General features: G+C 42.1%; 1 protein-coding gene across 1 annotated transcript in view; it reads right to left on the reverse strand.

Moving 5' to 3' along the window:
* MCM3 (minichromosome maintenance complex component 3) overlaps positions 1 to 22,596 on the reverse strand; it is a 398,684-nt gene that overhangs the window by 359,268 nt on the left and 16,820 nt on the right. Inside the window, exons 3-4 of the mRNA XM_044061704.1 lie at positions 7,739 to 7,947; positions 6,386 to 6,516 (exon numbers count right to left, since the gene is read on the reverse strand). Coding sequence (XP_043917639.1) covers positions 6,386 to 6,516; positions 7,739 to 7,947 — 340 coding nt within the window. The remainder of the gene's footprint in view (positions 1 to 6,385; positions 6,517 to 7,738; positions 7,948 to 22,596) is intronic.

Genomic DNA, 22,596 nt, shown 5'->3' on the forward strand with positions numbered 1-22,596 from the left:
ATGCTTCTGCCCTTAGACAAGGTATGACTGGAATGACCATTTCCAGGTCCTGAGAATGCTGGCATCAAAGACTTGGTACCACTGAAGTTTCCTCATATGCAGTCTTGCATATGGAATTAGCAGGATAAAGGAGGCCATGAACCCTAGGGCTTGCAGTATTTTCCTTGCAGATAGCTGGGTTCTGGTGGCCATTTGAAGTAGTTTGTCAGATAAACCTGTTTTTCTGGAGTGAGAAAAGCCATCTGGGAAGTTGTGTCCAAACTTGCTCCCAGGAATACAATCTTTTGACTGGGCACCAGTTGTGATTTCTTTTCACTGATGGTGTTCCCCAATGAAGTGAGAAGGCTTTTTACAAATGCCAGGTGCTGAAGTAGCAATTACAGACTGTCCACCTGAATCAGGCAGTCGTCCAAGTATGGGAAAATTTGGATATTTCTCTGCCTGCAATATGCAATGGCTGGAGCCAGGCACTTTGTGAATACTCTGGGCTCAGTAGATTAGCCAAAGAGAAGTGCAGAGAACTGATAAGTGCATAGAGCCTGCCCTGAAGCGTAGATATTTTCTGCACGACTCCCTTATGGGGATGTGCAGATAAGCTTATTTTAAGTCTAGAGTGACTAACCAGGCATCCATGGCTAGAATAGGTAGAAAATATTGCAGGGTAAGCATCTTGAATTTTGGGACCACCAGAAAGGTGTTGAGAGTGGATAGATCCAGGATTGGGCACAGAGTCCACTTTTCTGGTTACCAGGCAATGTCTTGAGTAGAAACCCTGCCCTCTTTGTTCTACTGGAACATGTTGAATGGCTCTGACATTGAGCAGGGAAAGAACTTTCTTCTGAGCCTCTGCCCAATGATTTGGAGGAAGGTCTGGAAACCCGCTTGGGGTTGGCAGTGTATGGAAGTAGAATCTGTACCCCGGGGATACAAAGTTTAAGACCTATCTATCCTGAGTAATAGGCATCCAGTTTTTAGCATGAAGGGCAAGTTTCCTTCCTAGGGGCACAAGTAATTGGCAGGGCTGAGAAGGACAATTGAAAAGTCATTGTGAACTTTTTCCATAAGGGGGCGGCTTACCACTCCGTTTTTGAGGAGGGGCATTCCCATTGTTTAGATCTCTGCATACCCTGAGATTGTAGTCTGGGTGGCCCGTTTCCCTTGGGTTTGGTCTGAGAAGGCCTGAAGGGACTGGAAAGGACCAGTTTTTAGGACAATGCCTACTGAATCTAGGAGGTTGCACTTGTAAGAATTCTTTTAACAGTTTGCATAGAGTTAGCTTTTTCTTCCATTTTTTAAGAACCTCTTCTGCTTTGGTGCCAAACAGTCCTTATGTAAAGGAGTGCCTAGCAATTTGGATTTGACATGATCTGGCAAGGTTTGTTCCTTCAGCCAAGCATGCATTCTCAGTACAGACCCAGTGACTGCAGCCCTGCAAGATGCTTCTAGGGCAAAGCCACACTGCAAACTATGCTTAATAACTTGGCTTGCAGAATGCATTGGCTTGCAGAATGCATTGGCTCTTGTAAATCTTTATTTTCTGCACAATCTGGGAGTAACACCATTTTCTGTTTAATTAGTTCCATAATGTGCTGCTAGTGCTTCAACATGTGAAGCTGGCAATTCAATGCTCTGATGGCAAGAGTTGCAGAGGTATATACCTTCTTGCCCCATCTGTCTAAATCTGGAATCCCTGTCTGAAGGGGTAGGATTTTTGGCTGTAGTAGCTTTAATATCTTTAGGTCCCTGGGAAATGGTCTCTGGATCTGCAGTAGGATTCTTGAAGAGAAATTTGTGGGAGTCCAGTACTCTGTTTCCTAGGGGCCGGGGGTAAAGTACCTGGAGTAAGACTGGATTTCATAAAAACATCTACAACATCCAGGACAGGGGGTATAGTTAGAGGCCTGTGCTGAGGCAACTCTAAAAATTATCAGTGTCTCTTTTTGGACCAAGGGTAGTCCTGGCATTCCCAGCAGAAATGCTCTCAAAGTATGCAAGGTTTCACCAAAAGAAAAGTCCTCTGGAGGAGAGGAGAGGCAGAGGGAATGGATTCCTCTGCATCTGAATCCTCATAGGTTGATAAGGGCATGTCCTGATAATCAGAAGAGTCATCGGACTTCTGGTCTGTAGAATCAGAATGAAACTCCATTCTTTGTCTCTTGGCAGGGGAAGGCTGGCTTCCACTAATTAGGGTGATAAGGTCTTCAGAAATTCTAAGCATTTGTTTTTGTGGCATGGGAGCGTGAGCATGCACTTTGGCCACTGTTTTTCTAGTTGTAGTGCATACTCTGGGCCTCAGACACTGGGTAGTTTTAGCTAAAAAATGAAGTAGTCAGTTTAATTCAAACATTGGTAGGTCGGAATATACCCTCAGAAGCCAGTGCCTGCACAGCAGCTCCGGACCCATCCAAGGTAAACATCCGCAGGTTCCATAGTCAAAGAAGCCTCAGCATACCAAACTCTGAATGGTTCTCAGCAGAGGCCTGCGAATCTGTAGAAGCAGGCATCAGCGGCTGCAAAGGCACCTCACTGAGTACCGGTGGACTGGGGACTAGCTTAACGGAAGAGTGGTCGGCAGTTTTGGACCAGTGTAGTCAGTCTTTGTCTTCAGTAGTCAGATGGCTTATCGAAGCCATTTTGGAATACTGAGAATAAGAGCGAAATAATTTAGCAATAAAGAAAGCCCGATGATGAATGGTTCAGGCGTTAAGGCACAAAACTGACAAGCGAGGGACGTCATGGTCTGGGCCTAAACAGATGACGCAGTAAGAATGAAAATCTCTGGGGTATTTGCTTTCCACAGGCAAGACCATTGTTAACTTTTTTTCTGACATCGGTTAGAGCAAGAAAAAAGGATCCCCAACGGGGTACTTGGCTTTAGAAGACTTCAGGATTACAAACTCAAACGAAAATTTCAGGCAGCGGCCGACCGGCACTTGTGAACCGCTTCTGCTTCGGGCTCTTCCTCAGCAAGAAAGACTGATGTAAGGGCATCAGCTGCACGTTTTATACCCGTGATGACCTGATGTCATGGAAGAAGAGACAGCATCAGATGTAGAATCCTAAGACACTGGTATTTCGGGCAGACTGAGGGCTACCTGCAGGCAGATAACCCAACTGTGAAGACTGCAACAGTGAAACACGAAGAACACCCAGATCTCTGAAGTATGCAGGCAGTAAAATCAAGCCCCAACTTGTGGGACACATTCGGGTTGCATAGCTAGACTTCTAAAGGCAACAGCAGTCATTAGAAGTATACATTTATGAACACGCAACCGAATAGGCAAATATTTGGCAGTTTACAAAGCTGCCATTAAGCAACCGCTTACAGTGAGCGGGACATCAAATAAGTGTGGTACTGAGGTACCAAATTCCCTTGCTACAGCTCTTGAAATTTTTTCCCCTCAGAACAACCACCGTTTAACATTTGTTTACTGGGAAAGTTCGACTGGGACAGAGTCCACTTTCAGCTGAGGCTGCGGAAAAAGCTCCAGATGCATGTCTTTTGTATGTGGGAGGAAACTGCAGCACCCGGACGAAACCCACACGAATGCACAGAGGACATGCAGACTCTGCACAGAAGGCACCCCAGCCGAGAATTGAACCAGAGAACCTCTTGCTGTGAGACAACACAAAATCGCTGCACCACTGCACCACCCTTCCTTTACTTTTTCCCTAGCAATTATAGTAATAACCAGAAAAATCACCAGCTGTGCTAGCAATTCAAGCTTCTTTGGTAAACATGCTCCGTTATGTGCAGTTTCACATCTGGCCTGTATTTCATCTTCAGATTATACTTCAATACCTTTAACATCCTCTACAGTCTTGGAGATGGACCTGTACAAAGGCCTTCTAAAAATGTTTTGCAGCCTGTTTCAACCTGAAGGCCTTTACCATAAACATTTATGGAATTTCTTACACCCATGCACTGCAACTTTTGTAAGCACTCATTTGTTTTGAACATCTGTAAATGCTCTTTAACCACAGGCAACTGGTCAATTCTCTTGTAGGAGCAAAACTCCTATAAAATCAATCACTCTGGCACACGTGTTAGCTCTGATGCTTTGGTAACTAGTTTCTTGAACATGTTAAAATTGCTAAATCTTGGTTTCCCAGCTTTTTCTTGGGGGGGGGGCATAGTCACCACACATTCAAACCAGCTGCACCAAAATAACTGGGTTTGTTGTCAGAATTTGTTGATACAGTCCTACACAGTTTACAGAATTGTCATCTGGAATTCAAAGTTTTTCCACACTTCGTTATTACAAGAACTCCAACTTCATCCCCCTTTTTCCTTCCAACACCAGTTATCTGCAATCACTTTATCCTACATTGCAAACAATTGCTTACTCATCTGCTTTACTATATAATTCTTCCTCCGTTTCACACTTCCACCACCCATTTCTTAATCTGCATCACAACTTTGTACATGCAGAAGCTAGCAACCAAAATTACTCAAAGGTACACAAGATTACAACAGTCTAGGAATATGCCACAAGTCAACTTTTTATTTCTTCCAAACTTACTTCTCTAACATTAAGCCAAAATGTGTACTAACCATGAACACTTATGACTGTAGCTCTACTTTATTCTAGCCACTGCAAATTTCTTCATCCCAAATTATATTTTCAGATAGGATTTCCACTTTGTCATTTGAATGCCTGAGCCTTCACATCACTACAATTAACACCCATTTACATCAAATTACCCTAACAAAAAAAAAAAAAAAAAAAAAAAAGTTTTATAAACTGATAAAATTTTGCAACCAAGGAGATGTCCAACCTCTTCATCTTCAAGCATTAAGTCATCCATATATCCAATAGCTTGGTTCTTGATCATTTGCTGCACCACTAAATATTTTTATGAATGTACAACTCAACATCTATCTCACTTCAGCTCACGTCAATATTCCTTGCAGGACCTGCTTCCCATGTAAAAAAAAATGGCAAAATGTAAAAAAGCCAAATAGAGTTTTTGCAGCAAATGTAACATGCTTGCCTATCTCAATTCCTGAGCTTCTCTAATTACTGCTTTTTTTCCTCTGCTCTCCTCTTCTTAAACTGCAATGCTTCTGAAGAAGCTCGAGGCTCCATACTAAGCAACTTTAAGCACAACACTGTACCTTGTCAAGCTTCGACTATTCAGCTCACAAAGGAAACAAAGCACACATTTATGGATCCAAAGCTTCAAGACTTGTGCTATGAGAGACGTCCTGGTGGTTGCAGCTGGACTACTTTTCTAACGTGAATGACAGTTGCATGCTACCAGTCACTATGAAGTCAGTTTTGACTGCTCCTAGAAAGTGCCCGACAATGGCATATGCATCCTAGCATCCTATAGCTAAGCATTGGAGATGTATACTCCCATACACTACAGACTGCTGTCTGGTTCTACAGCTAAATCCCAAGTCTAGACCCCCCCCCCTGTTCCTCAGCATCCAGAGCCTTATGGCCCTTTTCCATTTAGATAACTGTTAAGCCCCATGAGTGCTGCATTATCAGGGATTGTTTTCTACTGAAAAATTCGATGCAACTAGCTTTATTAGCAAAGGAAGCGTTATCTACTTTTGAGAAAGATAAAGACCTGGTCCCATTGCAAGAAAGCTTATCAGTTTGATCTCCGCTTAACCAAGAGGAACAGTGTAACTGGATATGGGCTAACCTTCACCACTAGAGACACGAATGAGCAAACTAATATCACTTCCACCACCCAACCAGTTCTTCCAGCACATGGACTGCTAATCAAAACCATACCTGGGTTACACTCTTATGAAGCTAACCTCAGGTCTTGTGCTGCTAAACAGGTTTGATTTCTGAGCACAATAAATCCCAGATCTCTATCTTGCAAATAGTGCATGGAATCAGCTCTGGCAGGAGATGTGCAGATTTTAAGCAGGTGAGGTGAATATCAAATCTTGCTCATGACATGGCCAACAAGCCCACAACAGTTTGGATAGAAGGAGGTAATAACATGAAAGTATAAAAGACATAGTCAAGTTAACTATTTTGCCTCAAAGCCAATTCTTCAGAGACTTTCTGCACTTAGGAACTGACCTCCATCTGTACCAGTGTGGATGCGCACACAAATATCACCCTCTGTTTCCAAGCACACATTTTTGCCCACATCAGATTCATGACAATACACCTAAACCCTTATTGCAGCCACTCTCCCAGCTCTCCTCTGTAGCAGCATACCACCTCTTTCCCCACTATGAATAGAAAAAACCACAACTGTACATTCAATAGTGAACATCTAGGTCTTAGAAACTTAACAGGAGTCCATCATGACAAACTGCAAGCAACATTCTTAGCAACACCTCAGTCTGTTTGCAGTTCAAGAAAGAAATGCTCTATTGGCCTACTTTTGTAGAACTTGGCAGTAAACTAACCTTTGTGGGGTAGACAGCACTGGAAGGGAACGCCTCAAGTGTTGTCATGTCTGTGTAGCGGCGTTCTATAGTCTTCTTTGTCGCAGGGCAATAGTGAACACTGCGAACAACTTTTGGACGTACTAAAGAACCTAATGTAAAGGAAAACAAATATTCAAAGTTATAAAACTATACCATGCACAAACATGCTGCTCTGCCAACCTTCTCCCACCTCAAGACAAAACACTCAAAATAACACTTTATAGAATATGCATTAAAAGGTTTAACTAGGAAATGTTCAATGTAAGAGCTAAAGAGTCCAGACAATTGAAAACTGAGGGCCAATATGGTAAAAGGAGTGCAAACATTTCAGTTTTAAATTTTAGTCAAAACAGCACACACAAGTTTGAGTGAAGAGGAAGGGGATTACATCAGCAAACAGAGCATACCTCAAGGTTGGGATTAAGTGCATTATAATGCAGGCACAACAAAACCTGCCCAATGCTAGAAAGTAAGAGTATGCCCTACAAAAGATAACATTTGTATTAACTACAGAAACAGAAGCTTTGTGGAACATGTGCAAGTTCATTAACTTTTGCTTGTAAGAAGTGTAAAGTGAATATCTAACCTCTGCATCACTCAGCAGGGAAAAGTGATTTTATTTACATCATATGGTTAAAGCAAACTCAGTTCATTCAACCTCTAAATGCACAATATTTTAACCAGCTAAAAGCCAAGTATGCGTCTGTCCTATAAAAAAAAATTTCAGAGAAAAAGAAAATTCTGCATTAGGTACAATGCAATGTGCAGCCTTAACAAGGTGGGCAATACATATGGTAAATTTAAACTGTAACAAATAAAATGGAAACTGCCAATGAAAATAAAATGTGTTTTTATACAAGTATACATATATATGCAAGTGCACATAAGTACATATTAGTAACACTTGCATCTACTCAAGTGAAACATTGATTATTACAGACGATGCAATGTCTTCTGCATGTAGTTCATGGATGGTTGTATTTTTCAACTGCCTCAAAAACTATTTCCATCTCTTACCAACAGGGCTCTGTTTCTACATAACATTTTCAGAAGCTACTTCACAAAGTACTCATATCTGGTACAAGGTGATAACACTATCCTAGGCAACAGGCCTACCTGCAGTTAGTGTACAAAGACTAAAACCTTAAACAGGTCATTTACAAAAAAAATCTTAGCAAAGCCAAAAATAGCATCTGAAGTGGCAACTCTACACGCTTCAGACTTTTATACCCACACAGACCCCTAAAATAGATCTTCAAGTAAGATAGAACCTTGACATATCTCCGCATTGCAAAAAAGATCTATAAAGCAAATGCACACATATCTACATACACTTTGTAACAATGCCTTCCACGCAAACAAGACTGCCAAGAAAACGGGAGGTTAGAGTTCTTGGAGTGACATGTTTAGAGCCAAAGCTACCCTCCAGGCCAATGTAGAATTCTTCATACTGTTTAGCATATGTGGCATCAATGGAGGCAACAAAGTCCTTCAGAGCACGTTGGAAAGCAAGCAGCTCCTCAAAAGCATTGTTCAGAAGGCTGTAAGAAAATCAAAAAAGAAAGCATGTTACCTGGTAAGACGGACAACACAATCAATTTACAGTAGAAAACCAGCACATTCATTTACTACATGAACCAGTGGCAGTATAGGAGTTCACAGCCAACTAGGCTATGAAGAGTGCTAATGTCAAACAGGGAAGCTGCTCTGTCAAGTTAAATGCTAAGAATCATACAGAATGGTACAAGAGCTACACATAATATACCAGAAGAGAAAAACAAAGGATAGGAATAGGTTTACCTAAAAGGAAACTAATCATGGGTGGGAGGGAGTAGCGAACAGCAGCAATCACAACAGGGCAAAGTGATTCACAAAATCAGACAGACATTTTAGTTAAATGAGTAAATGCATGCTTTCTGAAACTTAAGTTACAGTAAAGGCTCATTCTTTTAAGTGGCTGAATGAGCTGGTCATCATGAACTCTTTACCCATGATGACAGAGGACAAGGGCAAGGAACACAACAATTTACAGCCAGATAGCATATTTCTTGAAAGGCGGTAAGAAAAAGAGAGTACCTAGAAAAATACAGCCCGAGAACATGCAGACTACAGTTTCTGGAAAATCATGACTGAACCCCAGACATGGAGTAGTGAGGTAGTGATATTATTAAGCCAGACTGCTCCCTATTCACAGTCAGACTTTTAACTTGCATTAGAAAGCTAAACCAATGTGTGTGTTAGATTGATCTGCTTAACAAAAAAAGTGAAAGACTGCAAAGACAGTAAAGTCCTTAATCCACTACACTATTCTAACAGCTTTGCAAACAAGTTCTAGCATGTATAAACGAGTACTGAAATGGGTAGAATACAAGTCTTCACAGCAAACCATCCACACTAGTACACAACTTGCATTAGATTTTCTCTGGTCAGTCCAGACAATGGAATAGCAGGACTGTTTCCTTTGGCACTATCACAACAGCAACTAAATCCTCACAGATTCAAGTTCCTTCCTACCCATAATCCCCCCACTTCTGCTGCATCCTCCAGATCATACAACCCAAAATTAAGTAAGGGATAGGATGGGGAGAAATCAAATACCATCATAGAAATATCGAACAGAGAAAACTATACAGCAATTATAAAACAAGTGTCACTGTTGCAATACAGAAGAGGAACAGAACAAAAATATTCAGAGACAGATGTGATAAAAACATGCAGCAGCAGAATAGACTAGGATCTCTCACGCACTATTGCAAAAATGAAAATGTAAAGATGTAAACAAATTTATACCGCCATACCAAATGAGTACGGCCTGGAAGCCATTAGCGAGATTTTGAATGGCATAGATACGATGGGAAATGATGTAATATTACTGTGTACATTGTTGGATATGGTCCTTTCCAATAATGTTATGTTTGATGGTCAACTTTATTTGCAGCAATGGGGTGTAGCTATGGGCACCCCATGCGCAAATTCCTATGTCAACTTGGTTGCACACTATTGGGAGAAGACATTTTTGTTTAATTGTGTTTATTATCCACATGTCCCAACTATATAGGTGATTTGTGGATGATATTTTTTTTATTCTGGGATGGGGGACACTCTGACTTGTGTGACATTGATTATCTGGAATCCACAACTGATTTTTTGAAATTTACGATGACTTCTATGTCTAGTGTGGATTTTCTGGATGTCACTGTGTAAAAGTGATTCTGGTATAGTAACCACAGGTTTATATCGGAAACCTTGCTGGAAGAACAGTCTATTGGAGTTCAGTAGTATGCACCCCAGATTTATAATTCCCAACCTGGTTAACAGAACAATACTCCTTAAGAGCAAACCTGCAAGGAATTCCAAGATGGCTACACAATGAGTAACAGCTCAATTCTAGCACTCCCAGTGTGAAAATGGAAACTTAAGAGAAACCCAATGGATTTATACTTCTGGGTAAATTTCAGTAACTGACTAGTAAATGCACTGCCTGGACACCAAGGGAAAAGAAAATGAGAGGACTTTAAGAAAAATCAGCTTCAAAAGGTGAGGAAAAGAAACTGACTGGGAAAATTACTGCAGCTGTTCAACAAACAGCAGTACAAGCTCCAGACGCGACTTCCAATAACCTAAAGAAAAATATAAGACAACTGCACAGAGACCCGACTAATATCAACAAAACACATCAATTCAAGCAAGTGGCTAGAAAAAAATGGAAGAAGCTTTAAACAGATGTTCAGATGAGGTGATAAAAATGCAAACAAATATACAGGTTGAAATGAAAAGGATGGCTGAATAAGATACTGCACAAGAAGTTTCAAATGAATAGAATTAAGAGGACAAAGCACTAGGAAAACCGAAGATTTTCTGCTGCTAAAATAAATGAGATAAAAAATGAGACACTGCTGCTTTTCCAGATGAGACACTGGTGCTTTTCCAGCTATCTGTTGAAAAGAGTATTTTAAGGAATGGGTAGTGAAAAGTATTCATAATCTAGTACAGCATATAGAAATTTCTTCTGAAAATAAACTACGGAGTAGTACAAAATTAAAGGGGAGTTTACAAATAGGGTGAAAATAGCTTAACTATATCACCCTCTCTTAACAAGAATTATTTAGAGGGACTGACAAATGTCATACAAAATAGGGGGAATCTGACAGAAGAGGAAAAACTGCAGAATACTAAACAGAAAATATAGGATTACCTCAATAATATGCAGAAGTTTAGAAAGACGGCTGTTAAGCAACTGTTTTTTTGCTAATAAATCTTGCACAAAATATTTTAGTGCAATGAATCATGACAGGGTTGTCACCAAAATTAAAGGAGCCTATAACAAGGTATATAAGAGATCCTGTAAAAAAAGTATTAAAAAAATATTTTGCAAATTCATAAAGCAGACAAAAATGGAAATCAAGAAAACGTACAAAAGGAAAGATTTGTGGAAGAATTACAATAGCCAAAGTTAGGAAGTAGAGGAGACTCAAAATTACTAATGGTTAGGACAGGAGGAGAGGAGATAAAAATGGTGATTTACAACCAATCTACAGTAAATACGTGGCATTCCTGTGGAAGTTTGGAAGCTAGGAGGAAAAAAATAAAGATCTGGAGGAAAAAAAATAACGGATAAAGATCTGGAAGGTTTTGTTTAATAGTATCTTAAGAGGTGCAGTGGTTGCTGTAATACCTAAAGAGGGTAAAGATCCAGCTTCATCCAGGCTCATTTCAATACTAAACCATTATTATGTTTATGTCTGTATGACAAAAGTGATGCCAAAATTAACCAATATGGATCAATGTTTTCTGAAGGGGAGGCAAACATTTGACAACATTAACAGAACACTGATGATCCAAAGGGAAGCAGAATGCAAGAACCACTGTTGGTGGTGGGTCTTGCTGCACGGAAAGTATTTGCATTAAAGTGGATGGGTTCCTCTCTGATAATTTCTGCTTGAGCAGAGGAACCTGGCAGGGGTGTCCTCTTTCCTCTGTTATTAGAATTATATTTAGATCAACTGACAAAGAAAACAAGGAGCTCAAATTAGAGGATAACTGGTATCGTAGTAAAGAAAAGCTGTCTCTGTAATGAAGCTAAAACAAAGGCAATAGTGGTAAATTATGTACCCACACATGAACTGGTTTAGCAATATCCATATTTATGAGAAGATAAAATGAACCATTTAGGAGTATGGATTAAAATTTATTCTGGTGTGGTAGCTAAGAATATGTGGGAAGAGACTAAACAAGACTACAAAAACTGAGAAATTGGAAGCTCTGTTATACGGATATGGATAGTAAGATACAAGCAGTTAAAATGTTTAGTCCCTTTAGTCTTGGTGTACACACCCCTGTTAAAATGCCAGTTTGAGATATTTTATAAAAAAATTAGACCACAATAAAATAATTTCAAAATGTTCCCACCTTTAATGTGACCTATAACCTGTACAATTCAACTGAAAAAACAAATCTACTACGGAAAAAATATATAACAAAACATACAATAAGCTTGTTGCATAAGTGTGCACACCCTTAAAACCAATACCTTTTGAAGCACCTTTTGATTTAATTACAACACTCAGTCTTCTTGGATAGGAGTTTATCAGCATGGCACATCTTGACTTAGCAATATTTGCCCACTCTTCCTTGCAAAAGCACTCTCTGCCAGACTGCGAGGGCATCTCTTGTGCACAGCCCTCCTCAAGTCACCCCGCAGTTTTTTTTCTATTGGATTTAGGTCTGGGCTCTGGCTGGGCCATTCCAAAACTTGAATTTTCTTCTGGTGAAGCCATTCTTTTGTTGATTTCGATGTATGCTTGGGGTCATTGTCATGTTGAAAGGTGAAATTCCTCTTAATCTTCAGCTTTCTAGCAGATACCTGAAGGTTTTGGGCCAAAACTGACTTATGAACTGTTCATAATTCCCGCCACCTTGACTAAAGCCCCAGTTCCATCTGAAAAGCAACCCCAAAACATGATACTGCCACCACCATGCTTCACCGTAGGGATAGTGTTCTTTTGGTGATGTGAAGTGTTTTTGCGTCACACGTACCTTTTGGAATTGACCAAAAAAGTTAAACCTTGGTCTCCTCAGACCAGAACATGTTTTCCTACATGCTTTTGGGAGACTAGTGTATTGTTTTGCAAATTTTAGCCAGGCTTGGATGTTTTTCTGTGTAAGAAAAAGCTTCCAACTTGCAACCTTAACCCATAGTCCAGACATATGGAGAATGGAAGATTGTCACATTTAGTACACAACCAGTACTTGCCAGGAATTCCTGCAGCTCCTTCAGTGTTGCTGTAGGTCTCTTGGCAGCCTCCCTGACCAGTTTTCATCTCAACTTTTCAATTTTGGAGGGACGTCCAGTTCTTTGCAACACTCGTCCCATATTTTCTCCACTTTTTGATGACAGTCTTCACTGTGTTCCATGGTACATCCAATGCTGTGGAATTTTTTTTTTTGTACCAGTCTCCTAACGGATACCTTTTAACAACGAGATCCCTTTGATGCTTTGTAAGCTCTCTGCAAACCATGGCTTTTTACAGTCTCTAACTGATGGCAGGTGTGTACCCAAGATGACTGAATGTTTTAATTAAAACCAAAAGGTGCTTCAGAGTATTAGTTTAAGAGTGTGCACACTTATGTGACCAGCTTATTGTACGTTTAATTTTTTATATCCCCCCATGTTTTTCAATTGAATTGTACAGGTTATAGGTCACATTAAAAGGTGGGAAAAGTTTTGAAAGGATTGTGGTCGCATTTTTTATATCACAAAACCTGGCATTTTAACAGGGGTGTGAACTTTTATGTCCACTGTAGGTCACGCATATTTTATCAACCAGAGGAGAAGTTGTGGGTGGCAATTAATAGAGAGCTGAAGGATTTTATCTGGAATGGGAAGATGGCAAGAGTCAAGTGGGAAAGGATTCTTCCAACAGAAGAGGTGAATTGGGATTATCCGATTTGAAGCGATACTTCAGAGCTATACAGTTAAGAATCCTACACATTAGCACAAGCAGAAATGGGAGGAGGGGGGCTTAAGAAACTAGGAGACTGGGATTTTGGATGCAGACCTTTGAGAACAATAAATCACACAGGATATTATATTCATAAAGTAGCAAAAAATAGTCTAAAAACTACAAGAATGGAATGGAGAAAAAGAGATTATGCAGACAGGGATTACTGCAATTCGCGATAGACAACAGGCAAGAGGGGGCTAGAATTTTGGTGAAAACTGCCAAAGGAACCAAGGTATTGGGAGCAAATAACTAGAGGGAAAGGTAATAGAATGGAAAGGTGCCAAGAACTTATTTGGACTGCAGGTTAGAGACTGCCTTCCCTATCAAGGATTGATAACAGTATAGACAAAGAAAGAAATGGGGGGAGATCCTAAACTAAGACCAGCACTGGTAGAGTTTTTACTAGAATCTAGAGCAGAAGCTGCTCTTCAAAAAAAGGAATTAGTAGAGCATACAAAATAAGAAGCTATGTACCTACCATAACGTTCCAGGTTAGTTGTCTTCTTCTCGCCTTCTTTCTTGCTGGATGGGTTCGGAGCCGATCCTCGGCTCCGACTCGGCCAATACTAAAGCTAGAGAGCCAATTCCACTGGCTCGAGGCTCCCCTATATCCCACAATGCTAGGCGGTAACTACTCTGATCTCGTTTGATAGCTATACCAAGCAATCCTAGTCTCCATAGAATGGAGTAGGGAAACCCACCTCAAAACAATCTGCGTAAAAGTATGGCAGACCTCAGTAAGGATAAAAGAGGTGGAAGAACGTGTGGGAATGACAACTTCCAGAAGAAGAACACAAACTGAATTCCTGTCGGTCTGTTCAGGCTTGGGGGAAGGAGGGTGGGACGCAAGAAAGAAGGCGAGAAGAAGACAACTAACATGGAACGTTATTATGGTAGGTACATAACTTCTTAATGTTAAGTTGTCCATCTCGCCTTCATTCTTGCTGGATGGGACCGCGTCCCTAGCACCTTATCCCGGGTGGCCTATCGGAACAGACTCTTGAGAACAGTGGAACCAAAATTGGCACGGCTTCTGGAAACCATGTCCAATTTGTAATGTGAAATGAATGTATGAGGAGAAGCCCAGGTGGCTGCTGCACAAATGGAATCTATTGGCAGCATATTCTGAAAAGCTACGGATGTAGCTAATGCCCTAGTTGAATGAGCTCTAGGTCTTGAGGGTAGTTTTTGATGTCTGATCTCATAGATGAAGGTAATTGTAGAGGTGAGCCATCTAGAGAGGGATACTTTAGTAACTGGAAGGCCCAATTTACCTTCTGCATATGACAGAAACAATTGATTAGATTTCCTGAATTGTTTAGTCCTGTCTAAGCAATATCTAAGTTGGCGATGAACATCCAAAAAATGTAGCTTTTGTTCCGACCTGTTTGAATAGTTAGGGAAAAAGACGGGGAGATCAATAATTTGGTTTAGGTTTATTTGAGAGGAAACTTTAGGCAAAAAGGATGGATTAGTACGGAGGGATACCCTGTCTTTGTGAAACACTAAGTAAGGAGGACGACTGCACAGAGCATGGAGTTCAGACACCCTTCTCGATGAAGTTATAGCTACCAGAAAAAGTGTCTTCCAAGAAAGCAACTTCAGAGAACATGAAGCCCGGTTCAAGGGGAAGAATTAAACATGCCAGAACCAACATCAAATCCCATTGAGGCGGCGGATCTTTGATTGGAGGTTTGAGAAGAAATACCCTTAAAAGGCTTTACAGAGTTTGTGAGCCATGATGCTAGACTCTGAAACACCAACATGAAAATTTGATATGGCAGCCAACTGAACTCTAATGGTAGATGCAGAAGATCCTAAATGAAAGAGTTCTGCTAGAAAGTCTAGAATAGACTGGATAGGTGCAGTAAAGGGATCCATGTTTTTTTGATGTTGCCCAAAAAGAAAAGCGTTTCCATTTGCTACTATAAATCTTCCGGGTAGAAGATTTAGGAGAGGCTATCAAGATATCTCGGACCAAGTGAGATATTGAGGGAAGCCTGGCTAAGGTTGGAATCGGAGAAACCACGCTGTGAGGTTTAGAGAAGGCAGAGATTGGTGCAGCTGACCCGATTGGTGGGTTATCAGATCTGGTACTGGGTCCAGATGCCAAGGCTGCTCCAAAAGGTAACGAAGAAAGGGAAACCATATCTGTCGAGGCCAGTAAAGGGCAATGAGGATCATTGTCACTCTCAAGGCGATGGCTTTCTGAATTAGTTGAGATATCAGTGGAAAGGGGGGAAAAGGCATATAGAAGTCCCTGGGGCCAATCGTGGACTAGAGCGTCTCTGGTGGGATGGCCTGGTAACGGGAAGAGAGTGAAGAAGTCGTGACACTTGCTGTTTTGGGGAGTAGCAAAAAGATCGCAGCAAGGCTGGCCCCATCTTAGGAATACTTCTTCTAGAACTGATTTCTTTAGAGACCACTCGTGGGGCATGAGAATTGCTCTGCTCAATTTGTCTGCAATAACGTTGGATTTCCCAGGAATGTGCGTTGCTATCAGAAAACGCTGAGAAGAGATCGCCCATTGCCAAAGTCTGAGTGCCTCTCGACATAAAGGGCATGATCTGGTTCCGCCTTGTTTGTTGATGTACCACACTACGGACATGCTGTCCATTTGAATTGCAATAGTCCCAGTGGGAAGAGAGTCATGAAGGGCTTGCAATGCTAAAAGCACTGCTCTCATCTCTAAGACATTTATGTGCAAGTGGCACTCGAAAGGTTGCCATGTGCCCTAGACTGTCCTGATAATGCCCCCCCCCACCCGATCAGGGAGGCGTCTGTTGTCAATGTGGCGACTGGGGGGGGGGGGGGAGTGAAGGGTCTTCCTCGGAGAAATTGAGGTGATGTGATCCACCAAGACAGTTGATTCTTGCATGATTGAGTTATCAATATGGTATGGGACATCGGGAGCTGTTGAAAGGACCATTGAGTACACAGCATCCATTGGAGGATCCTCATGTGAAAGCGAGCTAAGGGGAGAAGGGGAATAGCTACTGCCATGAGTCCTAGTACCTTCAAAACTAGTCTGGCTTTGACTTTGTTGCATTGTAAGAGAAGGGAAACTTGGTTCCGAATGTCTGACACTCTCTGCTCTGTGAGTCTGGCTGAAAGATTGAGTGTGTCTAAGGTGGCGCCTATAAAGGTAATAGATTGACAAGGCAGATTTTTCGAAATTTATCGAAATGCCTAGAGCTTGGCAAGATTGGATGGTGAAGTCCCTGGATAGAAGAAGCTGATGTCTGGTGGTGGCGGTAAGGAGCCAGTCGTCCAAATATGGAAACACCTGGAATCCTTGACATCTCAAGTGAGCCGACCACTGCCATGCATTTGGTGAACACACGGGGGGCTGTAGTGAGACCAAAGGGCAGGGCCCTGAACTGGTAGTGACTGGCTCCCAGCCTGAAGCGGACATATCTCCTGGAGCGTCTGTTCATTTTGATGTGGTAGTGCGTCCTGAAGATCTATCGAGCACATCCAATTGTCCTGACCCAAGAAGGGTAGAATGGACTGTAGCGTGACCATCCGGAATTTTGTTTTCCTGACATACTTGTTTAAGTAGCTGAGATCCAGTATGGGTCTCCAGTCCCCTGTTTTTTTGGTACCAAAAAGAATTTGGAGTAGATTCCGGATCCTTGCTGGTCTGCCAGGACTGATTGGATAGCTCTTTTTGATAGCAGCTTTGAAATTTCTAATGCTGCTTGTTCCCTTAGACCGGGTGGAACATCTGGAAGGGATCTTTTGGGTTGGGTTGAGATGTGAATAAAGGGAATTTTGTAACCCTCGGATATGATCAACTGTACCCATTTGTCTTGAGTAAGGGAAAGCCAGGCTTTTGGGTACAGGGATAACCTTCCCCCGACTGCCTCCGAAGGTGGACAGCCGGGCAACCCCTCAGGAATGCTGAAAGGGTTTGTCAGAGAACATTTCTCTGCTACCCTGGTTTTGTGGACCTCCTCTGCCTCTAGGGTGGCGTCTATTATTATTCCCCCCCTGCCTCTAGAGGGGAATCGGCCTTGTGCATCAGATGAGACTCCCTGGGATTGTTTGCGGAACCACATCTTTCCTCCCCTTTGACCTTTGGGATAGGGTCTAGAAGGGGTAGAAAAACGGACTCCTACAGCAGAGAGAGAGTCTTACCTTCTACCTCGCACCTGGTCAATGTATCCTTCACCTGTGGACCAAACAAGGACGATCCATCAAAGGGAGAATTGAAGGACGCCTTGAAAGGGTCCGCAAAGTTGCATAGCCACATCCAGGCGTGACGTCGTAAGGCAACACCTGTGCCTGCAGCTCTACTCGCCCCATCTGCTGCATATGAGACCAGCCGCATGGAGTATTTAACGATGGAATTCAGGGTTGCCAACTGGGAGTTCATTGCGTCTTTGAACCCCTCAGCTGTAGGATCCTTTATCAGTTCACCCATATCCTTGAGTAAATCTCTCTGGAGACTAGTGAAGTGGCATAAGTAGTTCAGCGACCGCATTGACAAGGTCGCTGATGAGAACATCCGCTTGCCGTACCTGTCCATGGTCCTAGATTCCTTATTAGGAGGATGGACAGGAACGAGATCAGCTAACTCCTTCTTAGTGGCCGCAGCCACCACCATGGCATCAACAGGGACACCTTTGGATAAAAAATCTTTATCTCTGGGGGCAGCAATAAATTTAGATGGTCTCCTTGGGGTGGGTTCCACTGAGTCAGGAGCCGTCCAAGCCTTCCTTGCCACAACTTCCATAAGGGGGTCAAAGGGAGGGGACACCCAGGAGGTAGAAGGGCGAGAGCCAAACGCCTCAAGATACACTGACTCATCCTCTGAAGGGTTAAGGGCTGGCCAGTTCCCCCTCTGTTTCAGGATCTCAAGGATGTCAGCAAAGGAGACATCCTCAGAGGGGGATCGAGGGGAACCTTCGGATTCCTCTAAGTCAGTGTCAGAGGTGATAGACTCAGGGGAGTCAAAGTGCTACCTCTTGCACTGCCTCTTCCTTGGGGGATCTCCTGCAGGGTCAGGAGAGGCCTCGGAAGAGGAGGAAATTCCTAATGGGGAAACTTGAGGAGTTGGCTCTCTGCAGTCTAAGACAAGGGGGTGAGTAGAAATCACCGCAGGCACTGTAGATGGAGGGGCTGAAGGAGCTGACTGTGGGGCAGAACCTGGTTCTAGCACGCTCCGCATGACCTCGAAGGCACCCCTGTCAGGCAAGGCCAGAGGCCCCCGCTCCAAAGAGACAAGGACCTCCCCCGGCACCAACAGGGACGGCTCCGAAGCCGATGTCGGAGCCGAACTCACCTGCGCCGAAGCCCCGAGAGGGAGAGTGGGGTCGGACAAGGGTCCGATGCCACTCGCCCCCTCAGAGCAGACGATGGAAGCCCGGCGCCGAGATCCCTCCAAGGAGGAGATCGGAGCAGACGACGGAGTCGAAATGGAAGGTATCGGATCTGACGCACCGACAGTCATGGCTCCGACAAGCCCTGGCTCCGAACTCAAAGGAGTCGGAGGAGGAATGTATTGGGGAACGGAAATAGCCACTGACTGGTGAGTCGGGCTATGCAGCATTTGGGCCAGTGCCTCGGACTTGAGAAGTCTACTCACTACCCTTTGCAAATCATGGTCTGATAACCTGGAAGACAGTGAGGAATGAGTTTTATGGCTTCGTTCCGAAAGAAGAGGGGATCCTGGCACCGAATGCACGGAGCCGATAGAGGGGGATCTGGACCTCTTCCTAGACTGTGGCTCTGATAAAAGTATCGGAGCCGACTGAGTTTTATCAGCCTCGGCTCCAGCCGGAGCCGAGGTAACAGTATGAGGCTTAGAAACATCGGCTCCAGCCGGAGCCGATGTCGAAGCCAACAGTCTTTCCAGCAGTCGACTCTGGAACCGGAGCAGACTGTTTGGAAGTTTTGGTAGGCTTCCCCGACACAGACTGAGTCGGGGGGCCTTCAAGCTTTAATAAGTCCCGCAAGATCAGTTTATTCTTGCGTTCCTGCAGGACTCTAGGGCTAAACCCATGACAAACAGCACAAGAGTCCTGCAGGTGCAAAGGCACCAGGCAATACACACAAGAAGTGTGACAGTCTGTCAGAGGCATTTTTTGACAGCACGAGTCATACTTCTTGAAGCCTGAGACATTGTCTTTTGACATTGTAAAAAGGAGTGCCTGACACAACACAAACACACTACAGACACACCTTTTACAGAAAAAATTATTAAATTAAATTATTAAGGTTAAAGCAAGCCACAAACACACACACACAAGCCCTTAACAGAAAAGAACTAGTTTAGTCACTAATGGACTGCGGGAAGGGTAGAGGCCGAAGGCCTATAAGATAAGGGAAGAAAGGGGGAAAAAAGACTCGACAAACAGGGGTCGATTTATCTAAATATTTAAACTAAAAAGTTATGGTATCACAACAAAAAGGGGGGTTTAAGAAGTACCTAATAAGGTAAAAGTCTAACTCACTTGCCTGAGCCGGTAGAAAAATACCTCGTCAGCTATAGCGGCAAACGAGATCTGGGTAGTTACCGCCTAGCATTGTGGGATATAGGGGAGCCTCGAGCCGGTGGAATTAGCTCTCGAGCTTTAGTATTGGCCGAGTCGGAGCAGAGGATCGGCTCCGAACCCATCCAGCAAGAATGAAGGCGAGATTGACAACTTAACATTAGTGCATAACAAATATACGAATCCAGCAGAGGAGGGTAGAAAGGATTGGGAAGAGATTGGATAAGTTGATCACAAAAACACAATGGGGAGATGTACATTTCCTTCCCAAAAATGCAACAAAACTATAAAGGTCTACATAGATATTTTTATACACCAAGTAGACTCCAGAGAACTTTTCCTCAGGTAAGCAAATGTTGGAGGCGTGATGGGAAGAAAGAGGTAACTGGGAACATACATTTTGGGAGTGTAATTGGCAGACTTTAAAGATTCACTGCAGATTAATCTATCAGAGATACTGGCTGAGCATATTAGTGCAACTAGGGAAATTATTTTTTCTGAGCTACAATACAGGAGTAGGAATTGCCTAGACATAGTAAAGCCTTGCCGAGTCTAAATTATGGTGGCTGCCAAAAAAGCAATTACAAGAAATGGAAATCAAAGTCTAAACCAACGGTACTAGAAGTAGTGAATATAGTAACAGAGATAAAACAATTGGAAATGGGATCTTTAGAAAATGGTAGGATGAAATTACATAAGAATAAAAATGGGAACAATACATACAGGGGAGGAATGAGGTTTAAAAGAAGCCAGGATTTGAATGAGCTATGTAATGTTTGACAAATGATTGGGGACATAAGTGACATATTTGCAACTACAATTATGTCAGTATGGTTTGGGATGTAAAATGCTTGCAACTAAGATTATGTCAATATGGTATGTCAATGTCACAAGTGATATTTTTTTTTAACCTGCAAGATATTCTAAAAACTATAACTTGCATTCCAACGAGGTATAAACTATACAATGAAATTGATGCTGAAAGTTTATTAGTCATTTAGAAAGTTATTTAGAACAATGGATCATTTGTTTTAATGGAGAACTGTAAAAAGGGGAAGAATATAAGTAGGGCATGGATAGCCTAAAGAAAAAAAAAAGAGAAAGAAAAAAAAAAAAAAAAACACCTTTGACAGCATCCCACATTCATGGATAAAATAGTGCTTACAAATGTATAAGATACACCCTACACTGTGATTACAATATAGTGCCAAACCACTTCGCAACTATTCCATGATAAAGGACAAATTATTGTTCCAGGGATAAAACTCCAAGGGGGGGGGGGGGTAGTCCAAGGTGACTGTCACTGCTGCTTTTATCTCGCCCTTAACCCATTCAGCTATCTACTTAACAGATTAGGTCATGGCTACAATTCGGCTCTTGGAAAACAAGTATAAAGACTTGTAGTCTGTATGGAGGATTTAAAACTGCATAGTTCATGATGAGGAACTGAAAGCAAAACAGCAAGTGGTCAACTTTCTCAGAGGACTGGTCTTGATAAATACACAAATGCAACATTTAAAAACAGGAAAGCTGCAGCACCAAGAAAATAGTCTGGGACAAGAATGTGATATTTGGGAATTGATGAGGAATCAACAGCAAAACATAAATAAGTGCAAATAAAACTTTAGAAGACTAAAAAAAATTCTAAACAGCCCTGACATCTTGGAACAATGTCCAAGCTATAAACCAGTTTGCTCTTTCTGTTCCAACTCACTGTTTTGGGTGATTGACTGGCCCCAAAAGGTACTGGATCAGTTGGGCAAGAAAACAAGAAAAAAAGTGTTTCATATTTATATTAAAAAAATCGTTTGATAAGCCAGTGTACACCAACATTATATATTCCCCATTCTGAAGAGGTATAGGTCTCCTCAAAATTGACTACACGTATAGATCTGCAATTGTAGCACTGCAAACTTGTTGACCTCACAAGATTCAAGCATAGTGAAAATTTTAAAACATGAGAACAAGTCTTAGGAGACTTCCCTGCTTAGTTTGGCCAAAGCATATCGGTGTCAATCAGGAAAAGAAATCAAACCAGAAGTAAATAAAAATCAGGCAGCAACTGAATATTTAGAATACAAGGTTAAGAATTGGATGAAAAGGCAAGAAATGTGGAAAATGCATAAAAGTAGTTGCAAGTACAGAAAACTCCTGAAACACTCTCATATTGATCACAATCTAACATGAATGGTTAAAGAGGTGAATTTACACCAAAAGACAAAGTTAATATTGGTGGCCCAGGATTGTGGACCATGCACACATTGATTTACAAGTCCATTGAATATGTCAGAGAAACAGATAAATGCAGGTTTGGCAAAGACACACACATTTCACTGCTGGGTGTAATACACCAATAGCAAAAGGCCTTTATACTAAAAGGCATAATAATGTGGCAAGACTGTTGCATTGGGGATTGTACAAACATAATACTGAAGTAGCGGAGAGGCATTGGAAACAGCCACAAAACATTATAGAAAATTAAGTTTATATCACATGGGATCAGGATCGCCCGTTACCAACAGTTCAAAAAAACGATGTCAGAAAACAGACATAATAGCCCCATGAAAAGAAAAATAGCATTGATCACAAAAATTGCTATACCCAATGATTACAATGTCTTATGTACAAAAGCGCAACATCATAAAACACCAGGATTTAGACAGAAATGAGGGCAATGGGGGTCTCAAAA

Source organism: Protopterus annectens, chromosome 2.part0 (genome assembly GCF_019279795.1).
Source record: "Protopterus annectens isolate FY-2018-M chromosome 2.part0, PAN1.0, whole genome shotgun sequence".
In the NCBI taxonomy this organism is placed as follows: Eukaryota; Metazoa; Chordata; order Ceratodontiformes; family Protopteridae; genus Protopterus; species Protopterus annectens.